Source organism: Adiantum capillus-veneris, chromosome 24 (assembly GCF_014529385.1).
Source record: "Adiantum capillus-veneris isolate H3 chromosome 24, ASM1452938v2, whole genome shotgun sequence".
Classification (NCBI taxonomy): Eukaryota; Viridiplantae; Streptophyta; class Polypodiopsida; order Polypodiales; family Pteridaceae; genus Adiantum; species Adiantum capillus-veneris.
In genome coordinates, this window is record NC_140954.1 from 29,875,678 (window position 1) to 29,895,802 (window position 20,125).

Below are 20,125 nucleotides of genomic sequence, written 5' to 3' on the forward strand. Positions count from 1 at the left end.
GAGGTGTTCTTGCTCTTCCACACACCCAGCACTTGCTTCACCACTAACAAGGAATCACCTTTTATGCTCAACCTTCGAACCCCATGCTTCAAACAAATGTGTAATCCGGCTTCCAATGTAGCATATTCAGCCTCATTGTTACTATGCGCATCCAATTTGAACCCTCTCTTGCATACTAGCTTCCCCTCTGGATCATAAAGTGCTATACCCCCTGAAGCTACATCGTGGCTCTTTCTGTATGAACCATCAAAGAACAACACATGTGCATTGCTGATCTGTGGCACTTCTTCAACTACCTTTCTCACCACCTCTTCCTTAACAATAAGGGGATTCTCCTTGTAGGTCAACAAATCATCTAGGGTAGCCCTTGTACTATCTTCCACTAGAAAAGAGAACTCAAACTCTTGCAGCTCAATTACCCATTTCTTCACCACATTTGACATGTTAGTACCATTAATTAACTGTGGCAAAAAGGCATAACTCGTCAAGAAAACAAAAGGCCGTGGTAGCAAGTAATGACGAAATCGTCGACAAGCAAATATTACACTGGCCATCACTAGCTCTACTTCCGATAACTTTCTCTCCGCTACCAACTTCACTCGGCTTGCACAATACACTGGCCTCATATAATGGCTGCCCTTCCCCTTTTGCAATAGCATGGCTCCAATGGCATCATCCCCTACTGATGGATTTACATTAAAAACTTTCTCCCAATCAGGAGCCTGCATGGCTGACAACCCCCCTAACACCTCTTTCACCTCTTGAAACACTTCTTCACACTTGTCATCCCATTGCAATGGATCATGCTTTGCCACTTGCTGTAATGGATAAAGAAGCTGTGAAGACAATGGAATAAACCGTGCCATGTACTTCACTTTGTGTATAAAGGTTGCCAATTGCTTCGTACTCATAGGTGATGGAAGAAGAATAATAGACTTCACCTTATCTGGATCAGCCTCAATGCCATTTTCTGACACCATATGGCCCAATAACTTCACCCTTGGCTGTGCTAGATGAAATTTCTTTGGATTTAGCTGTCCTCCACATTCATCATATCGAGCCAATACCATCTGCAGCTTCTCATGGTGATCAGCCCTACTGCTATAGACACAGAAGTCATCCATAAAAGCTTTAACACAACTACCAATGAATGGTTCCAACACCCAATTTGCTCTCTCTTGATAGAAGGAAGGTCCATTTGACAACCCAAATGGCAATACTGTGTAGCAATAGCAGCCCCATGGCGTAATAAAAGTTGTCTTTGTGCGGTCTTTAAGAGCAATCTTCAATTGAAAATAGCCTGAAAAACCATCACACACACTGTACCTCTCATAACCTGCCACTGAATCCAAGATCTGATCGATGAATGGAAGAGGATATGGGTTCTTCTTAGTGGCTGCGTTTAAGGGTTTAAAATCCACACAAATTCTCCACTTCCCATCCTTCTTTGGACTGACTACAACTGGACTCACCCATTCTGTGGTCTCCACTGGAACTATGAACCCTGCCTTCAACAACTTGTCCACCTCTTCTCGCAAGGCTTCCATTTGCTCTTCACCCATCCTTCTTAGCCTTTGCCGCACTGGCTTAGCACCTTCTTTCAGCTCTATATGCATCTCTTCACCCTTGAACCCTCTGATCTCTTCATATGAATTAATGAACAAATCAGGAAAACTAGCCAGCATGTGCAAATATATATCCTTCTCCATAGCTGAGAGGTCTCCACTAATCATTTGTGTCATTAATTCCTGCTTCTTTGACAACTCAACCTTGGTTTTCATAAGCCCTTCAATCACTTCATAAGGCCCTTCACTTTCATCTTCAACTTCATTTGCAAATGCGACTAAACCACACTCCTGGATTTCTTTATCCATCAAAAGAAATGCAACATCAGCATCCTCATCACTGCTGGTAGTGCTATCACTGTCCTCATCTGTCACCGTGGAAGAGTCTTCATCACTAGACTCATCCTCATCTTCATAAAGCTCCTCTAATCGTTTCCTTGTGTCCATATTATAAAGCTTCTTGGTACCTGTCTTTCCATAGAGGCTAATCGTACCATGTCGCCAATCTTGAACAGCTCCCACTGCACGTAACCATGGTCTGCCCAGTATAATAGGATATGCTCCCAACCCTGCTGGCTGTTAAGTATGGAGCCCGATTTACCCTTGTAATTTTCTGCGGTAAAAGCGCACATTTGTAAGGCCCCCATTATGAGGAGAAGCCATCGTGCGTGAAGGAAAATCACTCACCGGAAACCAAAATTTTCACGGACAAGAATCAGGGGCAACTTTAAAGGCCTCGGGGGCGGAGGCCCCCGAGACCTTTTTCGCCGGAATATTCCTTTTCGCCGGAATATTATGGCCGGACGGCGGTCGGAAAGTGGTCGGAAAACAACCGGTCGGTTGGCCGGTGGCCGGTAGTCAATGGCCAATGGCCGGTGGTCGGAAGTCAATGGCCGGTGGCCGGTGGTCGGAAGTCAATGGCCGGTGGCCGGTGGCCGAATTCAAAAGCGGACTTGTCTTCTCAAGGGCGGCCACACATGGGCGGATTGGAGGGTCCGATTTGGACTTATTCGCACAAGGGCGGCTACACATGGCTGTCTCTCATAAGAGAGGGCAGCCCTTTTGGCCTATAAAAGGAGGCCATTTCTACACACATTTTAATAGTGTGAAGTTGATGCAACAAGGTGAGTGTGAGGTGGTGAGAGTGAAGCAAGGCGGGAGCTCCATTAAGGGTATAATCCCTTTGTAAACTACTTCTTGTTTTGAAGTACCAAAGCCATTGAGTGGCTGCTTTCCCGTGGACGTAGCCCACATTGGGTGAACCACGTATATCGTGTGTACTCTCTCTCTCTCTCTCTCTCTCTCTACACTATAATCTCGTGTATATAAATTTTTCTCTCTCCATTAAGTAATCTACTCAATTATCTATTTAGCTACGTCTTATTTCCTAACACTGGCATCACATGAAAATCAACCACTGCCTTTGCATCATATGCCTCCACTTCTAAGCTCTTTACAACACCCAAGCATTTTACTTTTTGATGGTTTGCCAATCTGATCCGAAAACCTGACACCCCAGCCACTGTGAGACCCATCTTCTCAACGCATGAGTGTGTTATGACGCATATTTGGGCTCCGCCATCCACATAACCTTGTCCCAAATTTTTCCTTTTATGCCACACATCTACTATTGGACAAATGTCTGGTAGCTCATCCATTGCCAACACCTTCACTGAACCTCTCTCTGGCTCTTTCTCCATTGGGTTAACCATCCTCTTCCACTGTCGCTTTAGCTTAGGCACCATCTCTATAAGATGACCAAAAGTAACATCTGCCTTCCTGCTCGTCAGATCCTCCTTCAAGTCATAGCTTAATTGCCCATCCCCTAGTGGAAAATTTGAAACATGAAACTTTCGACGAGCTCTCCTTTTCCTCTTGGCCTTGACATCCTCGCCTTCATGGCTCTTTCCTTTCTTCTTACTAGGACCTGGGGCACTTCTTCCTTCCTTATCCTCTGTGGTCCTCTTCCCAATAGGCATCACTAATGTATCCTCTAGCTTTGATGCCTTCTCCAAGGTGACTACACTTAGCACTTTTGTCTTTCCCTTTTCCTCCTGGGTCAGTCCACTGGTTCCTTCATCTCCCTTAATTTCGATGCCATAATCATTTGACCTAGTTAGCACCTGTCTTGGCAATGGATACATGTCTCCCCCCATCCTTGGTGGCTTATCACATTGCGGGCTGATGTGACCCAACTCTCCACAATTATAACATGTGGGCGTCTGCCTCCAAAACCTACCATTGCTTTGTCCAACACCATTCCTAGGCCTTTCTTCACCTCCTGGCTGATTTGAAAACCTCCCTCGACCTCGATTATTTCCCACTTGACCTAGCATGTTTAGGCTGAGATTCTTCATCAAATCTACCATTTGCCTCATGTCTTGCCTTAGCCCATCATCTTGCACTGCTGTAGTGACCACTGCTGGCATAACCTGAGTAGTAACAGGAACCACTGGTTCATGATGAACCCCTGACATGCGCCCCTGTAGAGACTCTATAGGCTGAAATTCAGACCTCATTGGCAAAGAATCCACCCCTAACTGGCTCATTTTCCTCAGCTTCCACTCTTTGTTCCTTGCTACCTCTAGTGCATCCTCATATGTCCTAGGCTTCTTTAGCTCCACTCTCCAACGTATATTCTCCCAAAGACCAGCCAAGAACCTGTCCTTCTTCATCATGTCAGGCGGGGATACCTGTGGTGCTAAAGCCTTGCACATTCGCTCCCATGCCAATGAAAACTTACGTATGTACGCATCTACTGGCTCACCTTCCTTCTGCACCAAACCTTGTACTTCTTGCCACACCTTGTCAGGATCTTCTATCTTCACAAACTCCACTTGCAACCCATGTCGTAGATTGTCCCAACTCAACCTTACAGGTGGATCAGCCACACGCAACTCCTCTTCAAATGCTTTAGACCAAACTCGTGCATCACTCTTCAAACAAATTTGGAGAAGGCGTAACATTTGCGTAGGGTCATGAATCTGGTTGCTAATGCAGGCAACCTCCATCTTTTCCAAAAATTCTTCCACATCTTCATCACTTCTTCCATGAAACTCCGGATAAGAGAAAGCCATGGCTACCCAAATTATGATGCTTTGAGAACCCCTTCGAACACACGTGCAAGAACCCAAAACTTTTCACTACCCAATCCCCAGAAACTTCAATGGAGCTCAGCTTTAGATGAGAACAAACACATGCACATCAAATGAGTTTTCATAGTTAATCATCGGAATGACAACAGGCAAAGGACATTCCAGGATCTCTCTCAATCTTCTTGGCCCAAACATAAAGACTATGCGCTGCTGGAAACAGATCTTCCTGGACACATGAACATTAATCTGAATTCTTTGAGTTAAATGAAAAGGAGTGAACTGAGGGCCATTTTGATCATCCATTAAAGCCAACCATGAAGCTCCCAAGAAGGCACACCTGACTCAACCTCTGATTTTGCCAAACTTTCAGCAACATAATAGCATAAATGGCTCAAAATACCAAAAAACCAGCCATCATAACTTGGGAAAATTTCGACAGAGTTTCCCCAGAAGTAGAGTAGTAGGAACCCAAAATATAGACTGTCTATGTATGCATAAACTGTCAACAATAGAACCCGAGCATCAAGTAGGACTCACTAGTACATAGCCTATGGCAAGGTCACAAAAAGGGTGCTCCAGCTACCTATATCACCGAAAGGATCTCCACATTTGAGAATCCCCCAGCTCAATAAAAACCTCACGCTATCGACCCTCACACGAAGGCTAATGCAAATCACATATAGTCAAGTCTCAGAAATGACTATCTTCCAGACCAAGTCTCAGAAATGGCTGGGACTGCCAAATACAACCAAGTATGGCTCCACAAATGCGTACAATGGCAATTTCCACAAGTAACGTACAATCCAACAGACAATGCGCTCAAATAGGCGCCAAGTGATGCATACCCACAACAACTGTAAATGACACCAATGCTAGTATATCACTGTACTCCAGCTACCTGTACCTATGTGAATCACCTGTACCTGTACCTGTCCCTGTAACCTGTAACCTCTAACCTGTAATCTGCAACCTGCAACCTGTAATCCCGAATCTCGAAGCTTGAAGCTCGAAGCAGAAGGTACTCGAAGAAGATCCTCCGTGGGGGCACCAAAAGAATGTGAGCGGGATGAAAACACACACAACGCCTCTATAACGACCCGACACACACTCTTGGGAAGATACACACACACACTATGGGGCACCACTCGGCTTAGACAACACACCTGGCCGAGACAGGGAACACACCTCTGGAGTGAGAGGAGAGAGACTATCCACTTGTCCACTCCACACAGACACACACACACACCCAAAAAACTCAGCTCAAAAGAGGAGAATTTCTGATGTTTAGATACAATTGAGCTTGGGCCAACACCAATGGGGAAAATAGCTCACACAATATGGGTAAAATAAGCCAGATACAATCACAAACTAGAGCAGAAACTTCGCTCATAGGAGAAACTTACACAGAAAAACAGCAGGAAAAGAGTGAGGAATTTGGAAAAATGGACAGTGCCATCGCGTCCGGAACAGCGCAAAACCCCAGTCTACAATGTGAAAGTGCTCAAATCCGACCTCGGATGAGCAGTTTACGGCCAAAACAGGCTCCAAAAACACCAAAAACACACCTGCGGTTGTTCCTCCTCTCTTCTCCACGTTTTTTCTGGTCTTCTCTCAGTTTTTTCAGTTCCCACACTCAGATTTTTTAGTTGGGCACCCTTGGCCTTTTAGATGACCTCAAACGGACCCCGAACAGGCCAAAAACTGACCTCGCAGTGCATAGTTGTCACCCTGCTGCATCCATGCGCACACCTGGCACTCGTTTCTTTTCAATAATGCATCTCGAAACCACGTGAAGTGGCCCCAAAACGTGGTCCTATAATGACCTTTCTGCATAACTCTCACAAGAAAACACCCACGTTGTGTCCGTATTCATCCACGTGCAAGTATTGACCCCGTTCGGCCTCCTGACGCCACTAGATGCCATCTGACGCACCTGCTTACCTCATGTCATCGACCCGCGGATAGCTTCCTCGAGAAGTTTTACGCACTACCAACTCCTCATTATTGTAGAAAAAACACACTAGTACTGATAACGATGAAAATCGATGCACTATGTACATGATGTCCTACCTGTACACATGTGGGCCCCACGTAACCACCTGGCTCTGAAAAATGGGCAATTCTTTATTTGATGCACCATGCATGGGTATGTACATATGCGCAATCCCTTGCTCCAAAAAACTCCTGACAACGGGTGGAGGCAACAAAAGGAGACCTCCGAAGAGGCGCAACTACTAAATCACACTTCTCTCTCTCCCTCCCTCTCTCTTTGTTTTTTGATATGAAAGCACCAGACTAGCGCTCACCCAAACTTATCATTTAAATTTCCCTTCTTTAAAAAATTAGAGACTCTTACAAATCGGTAATACGGCCGATGTGCTTTCAAATCGTTTGTCCATTTACAATCTCTTCTACCTTATTGCTATTACAGATTGCAGATTCACTTAATTTGATATTTGGAATTTGACTTCAAGAAGATCCTTCATCGCCTCGTATGTCACAAATGCCAAAGCAATAGAAGGAACAACCTTGATAGAATTCGGAATCACGCCTTTGAACAAGGCTCCAAAGCCTTCATTTTGAATAGTCTTCCAAAAAGCATCAATCATCCCAGTGTACTGAACCGGTGTTTTCATTTGACCATCCGCAGTGATGATAGAGGAGGCATCCTTCCATCCCATCATATGCATCCTCCTCCGTACCACATCAAGTGGATATGCTACGGTCGGCTCCACTATACCTGCTGCATCTCCACATCCAAGTTTTGTAAGGATGCTCAAATCAACATTCTCTTTTGGCTTGCTTGCTATGTTCCTCTTCACCAGCCAGTCTTTGAGTGATTCGTATACCGCAAAATTTAAACCCACGGACGGGATCACACCAATAACAGATGGCAACCAGCCTTTGTAGACCGCTAATGGTCCTTCCTCTTTCATTATCGTTTACGCTGCATGGAACATTCCTTGATAGTGCATTGTCTGCATTGTAAGCCTACCCTGAACCATGTCCATAGGATACGTGGCAGATATTACAATAATTTCAACACATGCACCAGCTCCAAGTCTTAGTAATGGTTTAAGCTCAGTATCCTCTCGCCCAGTCTCCCTCCTGTACAACCACAAAATTTCACTTGAAGCTTGTTCATAATTGTAAATCTTCACAGCAGAGTTAGGAATTATTCAAGCACAATTTGTTCCATTCCCTTTGAAAAATCCAGATAAGCCTTCATTGACCAAATGTACTTCAAGCCTTGTACCATGCCATTATATTAAAGCTTCAGTGGATTTTGAACTTGAAGAAGAATCTTTAATCGTTGAAGTGGAGCCACAGCACTTCGTGAAACTCCACCAGCCACACCTCTAGCAATGAGAGACTTGCAAACGGCCAGCGCTTTATCTCCTAGAGCCTTGAATTTAGCAGTTGCAAGTTTTGCTTCTTCAGCAAGAGTTGCAAGTGTGGAGGCAGTCGATTCTTCCCCAGAAGCATAAAGGAGATATCTCTGGCAAAAGGCAATGTTCCCATGAGAGGCAATCTCCTCTTCCGTGATGTTATGACACCGTGCATGCTCCTTTTGTATCCTGGAAGTTGTGGCCTCTGTCCGGAGAAACCATGGAGAACTAGGGCAAAGCAACAATCCAGGAAGCTAATGGAGGCAAGTCGAGTCATGAAAGGGAAGGAGAGAAAGAGCCACTTGGGTGGGGCGAGCGAGTTGAGAAAAAGGACAAAGGCGCCTTCAGCTGGAAGCCGCTGCCACACCTGCTGCTGCAATGAGAAACATGTAGGAAAAAGGATGGATGGTGGTTGCTGGTGATTTAGGGCACAACAAAGCTCTCTCTCTCTCTCTCTCTCTCTCTCTCTCTCTCTCTCTCTCTCTCTCTCTCTCTCTCTCTCTACCCTTAAAATAAGCTTCTCATCAATCAGTTTCTCTCAAGGCAAGTCCACACAATACAAGTACAATCATAAGTGTTTACATGACACATGGATCTTACAAAATTTGAAAATAGTAAAAGCCACACTTTGACTCACAAGACCGCATCAACTTTGTTCTAGTAAACCAACTGACTTTGCATGTGACCTAAGACTAAAGTATGTATCCCATCATACTAGACAGTTTGTGTTGCTTTCTTTAGCCCAACTTAATCACCGATCACTCATGAAGACGATTTCCCCTGCAATGCCCTCAATATGTCCGTCCTGGTGACAATACCAACAACTTGTCTTGAATGATTGACAATAAGAATTCGATATATCTTGTGCTTCAATATCAAGATTGCAGCATCTGACACCGTCTTGTCTATAGGTAAGGTTATGGGAGGGCTACTCATGACCTCTTGAACTTTTGAATTCAACCCATTGGTCGCTTTGGATATGTCTTTCTAATTAGATAAGACTTCAATACACTCCAGATTCTCATTTATCAACGACAATCCTGAGATATGAATAAAATGGTGATCAATCTCCTTCCAGCGTTGACCTCTTTGCACTGTGTAAATAGTGGTTGACATAACATTTGCAAGAAATGTCGATGGATGTGCCTCTTCTTTGAAAAGAACAGAGTCATAGTGCTTAGATAGATCTTCGAAAGTAAGAATGGAAACGTTCTCAAGCCACTCGCTAGATGGGAGGACGGTGGGGGACCCGGTGCTTTTATTGCCATCTCCGGTTGCTCTCCTCAAGAAGAAAGTTCCACGGGAAGCCCCGAAGCATGCACAAATGGGCCACTGACAAGAAAGCTGGAAAACCTTACAAGGGTGTGCTGGGCGTGGAGAGAGAGGTCAGAGCTCCATTTCCTACGGCAATGCTGATGAAATTGCTTGCATGAAGCTAACGTATATTTCTTGAAGGACGTCCGCCATGCTGGGTTCTAACATGCAATAGCTCTCTTTCTCTCTCTCTCTCTCTCTCTCTCTCTCTCTCTCTCTCTCTCTCTCTCTCTCTCTCTCTCTCTCTCTCTCTCTCTCTCTCTCTCTCTCTCTCTCTCTCTCTCTCTCATGAGATGATCCAGCTGCTATTTTTCGATGCATGCACTTCCTTCTTTTGAACCATGGGATGGAGAATCATTGTGTCAGTGAAGATAAAGATACTTTGTTTGTCCTCAAAAGAGAGGGAGAGAGAGAGAGAGAGAGAGAGAGAGAGAGAGAGAGAGAGAGAGAGAGAGAGAGAGAGAGAGAGGAGATTCCTACTTTGGCATGAGCCTTAGGCTAGCATCTGCTCCTCCTCAACAACAGAGATTGATGTTGGGCGAGCAACTTATCCACTTGTAGATCAATTCAAAAATGGTTACGCAGGAAAAGTTAACGGCATGTTACTGGAGATGGATCAACCAGAAGTTTTACATTTAATTGAATCTCTAGAGGCGCTAAAAGCCAAAGTGGCAGAGGCGATGGAGGTACTACAAATGGTCCGAGCTGGTGTTGGGCCAAGTAATGTAATCGACCTGTCAAGCTTATCTTTGAATGAACCTCTTGTGAGCTAATAGAGCTTCAATATAGTGACTTTGGAGAAGTGGGTCTGGTTAAGAGGGTCAACTTTTTTGTGTAGTCCACTCATTTTGAGCGGTTTTAGTTGGTCTTTTTGTAAGACTTATTTTAGTACTTGATGTAGTAGTTTTCTGAATGGTATGTGAGGAGAATGATACTTGAAGAGGAGAAATTTTGTGCATTATTTTTTAGAGAGAGAGAGAGAGAGGGAGGGGAGAAGTGAGTGTTTCAATGTGTGTGCTATTGCAGCCATCCCATCTCGTCGGCATTTCCTCTCTCGCCGACAAGCTGTGTAAAGTTGCCTCACCATCACCTCTACCTCTCTCTTACAGTCCATGTAGATGCTTTTCAGTACAGTCCGTCCAATGCTCGGTTGTATCATGCAGCCTTGTTGCTATACTATGGGGTATTGCACATGCAAGAGCCAGCTTCGATCGCTCAACCCCAGCCAATCCCAATCCGTCTTCTTGCCATCGATCGCGATCCTTCATCTTGCCATCGCGACCAGGATCTTGCCCCTGGTCTAGTGTGTGATTGATCTGCGTTTTGCATGAGTTGATGAATAGGTGAGCAAGAAAGTGCCCAAGGCCGAACTCAAAACCACTCCCGGCAGCCTGACTCCAAGCCCGAGCCCAGAGGTGGCACTCAGATCCTCTATAGGGTCTCTGGATCCCATCTTGCAAACCTCGGAGACCAGAGGCTTGATGCCCTCAAAAGAGCATGGGGCAACATCAAGGCTCACAAGCTCCAGAGTAGTACTGAGAAATTGCAGATCTTATGTGATCCTCCCCTTAAGAAGTCACTTGGACGAGACAATGTTAAGGTGTCAGAAGTGCTCAATTACTTGAGTCCCCACTTGTCAGCACATTTTTCTGTTGATGCTATTAGGCTGTTGGCGATGCAGATGGCAGAGGACAAAGAAATAGAATGAGTAAATGTCAAAGTGGACATGTGCGTAGAAAAGATTATGATGGTTATAATCCTGAAATAATTAAGCCAACTGCTTCAATGCAGCTAGCTGCTTGTGCTTTTAGCAAAGTGTGTGAGGGGATTAGTGGCAGGCAACTCAATGTCGAGGGATAGGCATTAGGGAATATTGCCACTAGTGCAAGTCATGGTCTGATGAGCCTTTGGCTTCAGTCACACTCCTCGTCCAACTCTATTGATAACCTATTAGAAAATTTGATGAGGCAAGCATTTCGGAACAATCTGTAGACAAGCAAAAACATCTCTGATGATCGATTCAATGCAGAATATGGTGTTCGCAAGAGTTGGTTAATGTGACATAGCTCCAAGGATATGCAACAGCATTGTAGCGGAACCAAGAAGTAAATCATGCAAGTGAAATTAGGAAGTGAGAGCTAATTGTCCATCCGATATTGGGAAGAAGCAGGAGGCATGAGCTTCAGCTTGCACTACTATGATACGACTCCTGCAGCCGCCAATATTTCAGTTGACTACAAGTAGTAGTACTAGCACCAGCGTACATCATTTGAAGAGCATAATAATTCATTGCTTTTTAGATATAATGTTGATCACTGCATTGCAAATTGCAAAAAACTCTCTTCTAAAAGATGTCCTCACAAACAATCGGCCACAGAGCGTATGATAAGGCCTATGATAGAATTGAATGGGAGTTCATACTTCAAAGCCTGTATGATATGGGTTTGGATAGATTCTTTTTCACATTCTTTTTAGGAATGCATCAGCTAGATTTTTGGTTAATGGTACTCTTACATATGTTATTCCATTGCATAAATCCATAAGACAAGGGTGTCCACTTTCTCCTTTTCTCTATGCTATCTCATCTGATGCCTTGGATTGGATTGTGAAAGATGTTATGCAGTAGGGCAAACTCACTGTCATTGAGTACCTGACTCTATGAAGCAAATGTGCCTCCAAAAGTTTGGTCATCATACCAATGCAATTGTGAGGAATGATGCACATGCAATGGAGAATTATAGGGTTTGTCTAGCTATCTTGCAAGTGGCTTGATATTAACCATGCTAAAATTCTGGTTTGATGGGGTTGTCTGCTTTGTCTAAGCCATTTTTTGCCAAAATACTTAAACTGATGCGTTGGGAGAAAAAACATACCCATGCTGCATGTTGACTAGTGCTTTAGGTTGATCCATTATCTGATAGTTTATAGTTTAGCTACTTTTTTATGTGCCATGTCAGTATGACAGGCTAGTGATCAACATTGATGGAGTCATGCTGTAAATATCCACTTTCTAGCAAGACAATTTGAATGATTGGAAGATCCAAACCAACTAAAATTATGAGTGGAGGTTTGAATACTAAAATAGTTAATAGGAGTTTTGGTTATGACTTGAAAAGTAACGGTGCTCCAAGGATCCTCTATCCTCTTGACTAAAAAAGAGAGACACTGAGAGGATCCTGCGAGGAAGCGTTCACCAAAACCTTTTGTAGGAACCAATGGAAAAAAGAACATTGATTATCTTAACAATTGTTTTTTGAATTTTTACCAAGTTTTACACTAGAATCCTCCAAATTTAGCCAGTTTCCTTCAATGCCACCCTCAAAACTAGCCTGGAATTTTTTATTTTGGCCCTTAAAAATACACTTAAGGCCTGTTTTTTAATGAAGTTTTTGTCAATGATAGGGAGGGAAAAACGACATGGAAGGGACGATTGGTGTACATATGAACTAATGAGGTGCAATAAATTGCTATCACATTGATGTGGCTAAGAGTAGGAAGGATGCACATGCTCTCAAGTATAAATGAAAATCAAGAATCAAAGTACTAGACAAGGGAGCACTTACCTGACAAAAAGAAACATAGGATGAATTGAGCATTAAGTAAAGGATTTTTGTTGTAGTGCATCCATATATAGCAAAAAATAAATATTCTGTTCATGATAAAATTTACTATATTGCATACAAACACTTGCTCAGGTTTGTCTTTGCTCGGAAACACTCGCTCAGTGCGTAGTAAGACTCCTCGAAATGTACTATGGGCACCCTCCGTTCCGATCGAGGGGGGGAGTATATGTCTCATGAATTTAATGCATTTCTGGCTAGTCGTGGGATAAAACACCAATGTACAGTGCCTTATAAACCTCAGCAAAATGGTGTTGCTGAGAGGAAAAATAGGTCACTAACGGAAATGGCACGATGTATAGTCAAAATTCAAGCTTTGCCACATTCTTTTTGGCTTGAGGCCATCATGTGTGACACTTGTGTACTTAACAGTTGTCCTACAAAAGCTTTATAGTCTATTGCTCCATATGAAGCATGGCATGATAGAAAGCCTTCTATTGAGCACATGAGTGTTTTTGGCTGTTTGGCATATGCTTTGGTACCACAAGTGCAGCGTAGAAAATTGGATGATAAGGATGTCAAATGTATTTTTGTTGGTTATAGTGCTGAAACCAAAGGTTACAGGTTGTATCATCTGCAAACAAAACTTTTTCTGGTTTCACGGGATGTAGTGTTTGTGGAAGATTCTGTTCAGCCCTTGTTGTCATGTACTAGAGACAGTAATGTAAGCTCATAGGACATTTATGACACTTTGTTGCCTCTTTTCAGTGGTGGAAATACGAATGTAAGGTTTAATGAGGCAAATGTACAGCCTATGGGGATTTCTGAAAATGTTACAGACCAGCCTATTGCTGATGCAGATGTACATGATGTACTTGATGATGAAAGGGCTGAAAATGAGCATGCTAGAGGTATGCCAAAATGGTTATTGCACACTTTGCGTGACAGTAAATTGGATGCACCTTTGTTTAGTCGTACTCGTTTAGGCTCTTGCCATGCATCTTATGCATTAGATTGTTATGCTTTGGCTGTGTCTAGCTTACATGATGTTGAGGAGCCTCTGTCTTTTGATGAAGCACAAAATTCAGAAAATTGGATGGCTACCATGCAATCATAATATGATGCACTCATAGAAAATGACACATGGACTTTATGTGATTTGCCTCCTTGCAAAAAGGCCATTGGTACAAAGTGGGTTTACAAGTTGAAATGCAAGCCGGATGGTGAGATTGATCGCCATAAGGCTCGACTTGTTGCAAAGGGTTATGCACAGCAAAAAGGCATAGACTATGAAGAGACTGTTGCTCCCACTTGTCGTATGACTACTGTGCATTTTCTATGTGGATTGGCAGCTCATTTTGGTTGGGATGTACATCAATCAGACATTTTTACTGCTTTCTTGAATGGTGATATATTTGAGGAAGTTTATGTAACGCAGCCTCGCGGTTTTGTCATAAAAGGACAAGAGAACAAAGTGTGCAGATGTAAGAAGGATTTGTATGGGTTGAAGCAATCTCCTCGTGCTTGGTATGAGAAAGTTGACACTCATTTGGTCAAATAAGGCTTTCGTAACAGTCCAACAGAATGCACATTGTATGTAAAGCGTGAGGGTGATGTACTTCTCATTGTGGTTCTTTATGTCAATGATTTGCTGATCACTGGACCAAATGAGAGACATATTGCTGAATTTAAGGCTGATTTGAATGCTACTTGCAAGATGAAAGATTTGGGGCTGTTGCATCATTACTTGGGTATACAGTTTAGGCAGTGTGATGGTGGTATTGCCTTGTGTCACAAAAGCTACATAGAGACATTGCTAAGTAAGTTTGGACTTGAGGATTGAAAACCTATTTCCACTCCCACGGAAATAGGTTTGAAGTTGAGTCTACATGATGCTGGCGATCCTGCTGATGTCACTCTTTACCAAACTGCTATTGGCTTCCTCATTTATGTATGAAACACGAGGCCAGATATTCATTTTGTAGTCTCACAGGTTAGCAAATTTATGCATAGCCCAGGGTTTAAGCATTGGCAGGTTGTCAAGAGGATTTTCCGCTACCTTAGTGGCACTTTACATCTTGGCTTGTTTTATCCCAAAGAGGGATCATTGCCGCCAGACTTACATGTTTTTCGGATTCAGATTGGGCTGGTTGTTTTGACACACGAGTGTCCACAAGTGGTTTTTGTTTCATGCTTGGCAGTTCATGTATATCATGGTTGAGCAAGAAGCAACCTACTGTGGCCACTTCGAGTTGTGAGGCTGAGTACAAGGCAGTCTTCACAGCTACAGTTGAGTGTGTATGGCTCAGACGCCTTATGGCTGAGTTGGGTGTTGGACAGGACACTGCCAACACTATCTACACTGACAGTCAGAGCGCATTGGCAGTTGCGAGGAACCCAGTTTTTCATGCTCGAACAAAGCACATTGAGGTGCATTACCACTATGTCAGGGAGAGGCTCTCAGCAGGAGAGATCAGCTTGGCTTATGTGCCAACACAGGACAACCTTGCAGATCTTTTCACAAAGGCATTGTCTCGTGAGAAGCTTGAATCTTTCCGCAAAGCTTTGGGCTTACTCCCCTTTGTGGAGTGATCATGTCCTTAGGGCATGGCACTACCCTTTACTCATGTGCCAACTCTCTTTAACCTCATCACTCCAGGGGGGATTTGTTACCATATACATGTGGTAGTGATGTGTGTGAACACATCACTACCCCGGCGGTCCTAGTGTGTGAACACACTAGGACCGCCGGGGCATTTTTTCCCTCTTTAGGAGGTTTTTTCCCCCGTGCATTGTATATGCCATCACTCTAGGGCTATCTATCTTTCGATTGCACACTAAGTAACACACTCTCTATTGTGTGCCTTTAGCTTCCTTCGTCTTCTCCAAGCTGTGTGCGTTTCTCTGCAACCCTAATTCCAACAAAGTTTAGCACTTTTTTCCTTCTTCAGAATTGTTGAATGCTTTAAAACCTTGAGGAAAACCTTGTCCCCTTCTTGGAAAGTAGCTTTTGCTTACTTCTTATATCAATCTTGAGCTTGCTTAACATTCTATCGAGCAACTCGAAGCATATCAAAATGGCCTTGGAGAAAATCCTTCACTTTTTTGTATCTTCTCTGTAGCCAACCCCACCATAACTGGTGATCTAGGTTGAAAACCATATAAAAGCGTAAATGGACTAAACCGTGTAGTCACATTCTTTGAACTATTATAAAAAAATTCCAATACATACAAGTAGTCTTCCCAATTGTTTTGCTTCTTGCTAGCGTACGCTCGTAGCATATCCTCTAGCACTTGATTAACCCTTTTGGTTCCACCATCTGTATCATCTATACTAAGATTAAGTGTAGTTTTTAACATTTGGAACATCGCTCTCCAAAAATGATTATCAAATTTTTGACCTTTGTCATACTGACTAGAAGACCATAGAGTCTATGTATATGCTCTATAAATAGCCGAGCTAATTTCGGTGTCTTAACCATAGTCTTAGTGGGAATGAATCAACACATCTTTGTTAGACGATCTACAATTACCCATATGGAATCATGGTTACAATTTGTATTAGGTAGGTCTACTACAAAATACATAGAGATACTCTCCCACCACTTACCTTGTGGAATATCTAAAAGATGTAAAAGGCCACCTACCTTGAGGCGCTCCACCTTTTTAACTTGGCACTGTTGGCAGTTTAGTACGAACGCTTAAACATCATGATATAAGCTTGACTAATAAAATTACCATAGAACTAAGGCATACGTCTTACAAATACGTAGATGACCAGCACTTGGAATATCATGACACTCAAATAATATTTGGCGCCTAGTGTTTGAGTCCTTTGGCTTTGTGTGTTAGAGTTTCTATCTTCGCATGAGTAAACATGTTGATTTGTCCATGCAGAGACATGTGATTGTGAGGGATCCCTTCTTAAAACTACACTCCACGCTTTAGCATATGATCGATCTTGTGCACACTTTCCACATAATGACTCCAAAAATTCACTCTTTATTTTTGTGAAAGCAAGTGAATTAATCCGAGGTATCTGGCTTAGTGCATCTGCTACTACATTATATTGTCCCTTGCAATATCGTAGCTTAAAGTCATAATCTTAAAGGATCTCCGTCCATCTAGCTTTATGACCCTTCAAGTCCGTTCGACTAGTAAACCATTTTATACTCTCATGGTCAAAAACCACTTCAAACTTGACACCATATAAATATTGTCGCCACTTTTATAAAGCGTGAGTTATGGCATATATATCCCTCTCATAGATAGAATAATTTTGTTGAGCTCTATCCAAGTTTTTACTTTCAAAGACTTAGTCTTCCCTCCTAGAGAAGTATCACACCAATTGTTTTATCAGTAGCATCAATCTCTACCACAAATGGCTTAAGTGGGTGAGCGATTGCTAGGATGGTAGCAGTGGCTACAGCTACCTTGAGGTGTTCAAAACTACATTGTTGGGATTCTTCCCAAGAAAAGGTCTTACCTTTTTCTTTCAGTTGATCCGTCATAGGAACAACAATTTTGGCATAATCATGGATATATTGTCGATAAAATCCATCCATGCCTAAGAAGATTTGAAGCTCCTCAATCGTGTTGGGATGTGGCCATCAAAGAATGACAACAACCTTGTGAGTTTCCATCTTGATGCCAGAATAAGATATCACATGACCAAGGTAATGTATATCTATTTTAAAGAAATGGAACTTGCTTGGCTTAGCATACAAGGTGTGAGTTCGTAGCTGTTCAAACACTATTCGTAAGTGTTATGTGTTCATATTCAGTCTTACTATAAATGAGAATGTCATCAAGGAAAACCACACATAATTTTTTAAGATAGGGACATAAGACACTATCCATAAGTCTCATAAATATAGCTAGAGCATTGGTGAAACCAAAAGGCATAACCAAAAACTCATAATGCCCGAACCGTGTTCTAAAGGCAGTTCTAGAGATATCTTTCAAAAGGATACACACCTGGTGTTATCCTAAACAAAGATCTATCTCTATAAAGTATCTTGCCCCATGGAGTTAATCAAACAACTCATCCACTTGAGGCGAAGGGTACTTGTTCTTGATGGTTATGGCATTTAATATGCAATAGTTTACACACATGCGCATAGTACCATCTTTCTTTTTAACCAATAGAATTGACGATGCCCAAGGTGAAGTGCCACGTCTAATGAAACCATGGGCGAGGTAGTTAGCAAACTAATGATCAACCTCCTTGGCCTCACTAGCACTCATACAATAAGGTTGTTTACTCACCGGTTTAGTGTCTGACAGGACATCTATGCCATGCTACACATCACGTGTAGGAGGAAAAATCGATGGTAAATCACTCGCGAATACATCACTATACTCTGTGAGTAAGTGAGTCAGCTTTTGTCATGAAAAATGAGAAAGTCAACTAGAGTTATGGTGAGATGGAGAATCTTGTAATTCCTTTAATGCTAGTTTTCAACAATTGCACGTTGCTCAACATAATTAGAATTGAGAGCACTTTGCTATTTAGAATTGTTAGCACTTTGCTTTTCATTAAAATTAATTGGACTTTGCATACCATAACTAGAATCCACGACACTTTGCTCTTGAGAACTCACAAGACTTGGAGACAAACAGTAACACAAAAAGACTTTATCTATTAAATCTGATCTCTGTAAAATAGAAAGCTCGACTGTACATATAAGAGGTGCAGATGGTATATTTTTATCACCAAGCAAGAGTACATGTTTACCATTGGACATAAAGGATAAGGAGTTTTGTTTGTAACTAGTGTGCAATGTGTTTCCTAAACCATGCGCCACTCCCGTCCTAAAATTACATCACCACGGCCCATGTTCATAACTTGAAATTCAAGAGTCATCATATGATCTTAACAATAAGTTCAACCCCTTGAACTACCGAGTCCCATACTTCTTTATCATTTTCAGACATCTATTCTTGTGGGAGCAGGGAGTCTGTGTAAGCTTCAATTTCTTGACTAGATTATAATTCATGAAGTTATGAGTTGCAATATCAGCCCCTCTAAAATACAAGCACGTTGTCTGTTAATAATTCCATGCATGAAAATCAACTCATGGGGGCCAACGGTGGGATGCCACATTGAAGAAGACACACAACACTTGTGTTTTTCTTCCGTATGAAGAACCTCTACAAAATAATATTTAGGAGATGAATCTAATGTGAGGCATTGCATCGTGTGCATGGTGTTTTCTTTGCCTTGCAAAAGAGGACAATCCTTATTGTTATGTTAGTCCAAAAGATATTTGAAACATAAAATCTGCTTCTTTGCATGCTCAAAATCGACAGTGTTGAGACACCCATGTGCAATATTTCATGATTGCTTAGGTTTCTTAGCCTCTTGAGGACGTGGAGAGGTAAATTTTCTCTTGTTTCTCTTGGAACGTGTGGGAGTCTACCTCTCCATTGGCTCTTAGATGAATTGATCTTAACAAAAGTATTCCCAGAGTAGGGAACATTCCCTTCCTCTCTTGGTCATCATCATACGTTTCGGCATGAACTATGGCTTCTTCCAAAGTTTTTGGATGTTGGGTCTTGACATGAACATGATAGTCTTTGTCAAGACCCCTGTTGAAACCCTATATCTTTTAGAATTCATCTAGACCTTCTAGTTTTAATATGATTTCTTGATACTTAGAAAGATACTGAGTGAGAGACAGGCCAAACATGTGGCATGCATCCCATGCTATCTAATTCTTATCTTCTTCATTGGAGTCCAAAAACTCTTTGGAAAAAAAAAGAAGAAGCCTGAAATGCAGCCCAAGAATGCAAACAAAGGCGTATATTTGAAATGCCATCCACCATTTATAGGCCTTGCATTTAAGAGATAGACTTGTTTCCACAGTTGTCTTAATATCTAGGGTGTGTCTCAGCCCATAGATATCACTCCATTAGTGTAAGAACATATTGACCACATCCTTGTTACGATCACGCTCTTCACCATTGTCATGACACTCCATGTCCACAATGTGAATCTTAGTCAAGACACAATTTTTGGGTATTATCATTTCTCAGGTGGAATCATCGTGATTACAATGATATGCTTGGCATGGCAATGGACAGAATGTATATCAAAGGTGGTACACTTTGAGAAGCAGATCAAGTTTCAAAGTACTTTTGGTCATAAAGTATGCCAAGAGAGAGCCATGGGATGAGGTTTTTTTTCACGAACAAAGTTT

At 42.4% G+C, this 20,125-nt stretch overlaps 1 protein-coding gene and 2 pseudogenes across 1 annotated transcript; all 3 read right to left on the bottom strand.

The window, feature by feature from the left end:
• Positions 1-7,104: 7,104 nt before the first annotated feature.
• On the bottom strand, positions 7,105-7,611 carry LOC147426150 (mitochondrial adenine nucleotide transporter ADNT1 pseudogene; annotated as a pseudogene).
• A 283-nt stretch (positions 7,612-7,894) lies between these two features.
• Positions 7,895-8,438, bottom strand: LOC147426151 (mitochondrial adenine nucleotide transporter ADNT1-like). The gene is made up of 2 exons (XM_086498442.1): positions 8,417-8,438; positions 7,895-8,254 (listed from the first exon to the last, which is right to left on the bottom strand). The coding sequence occupies exons 1-2, from the start codon at positions 8,436-8,438 to the stop codon at positions 7,929-7,931; spliced, it is 348 nt and encodes a 115-aa protein (XP_086354568.1). The 3' UTR covers positions 7,895-7,928.
• Positions 8,439-8,811: 373 nt separating this feature from the next.
• Positions 8,812-9,531, bottom strand: LOC147426152 (uncharacterized; annotated as a pseudogene).
• Positions 9,532-20,125: the final 10,594 nt, after the last annotated feature.

Excerpts from the sequence above, each read along its gene's own strand:
- LOC147426151 (XM_086498442.1), bottom strand. The coding sequence starts at position 8,438 with ATGTTTCTCATTGCAGCAGCAG. Across the intron at positions 8,255-8,416 it reads GTTTCTCATTGCAGCAGCAG|AGGCCACAACTTCCAGGATA; the intron begins GTGTGGCAGCGG and ends TTCTCCGGACAG.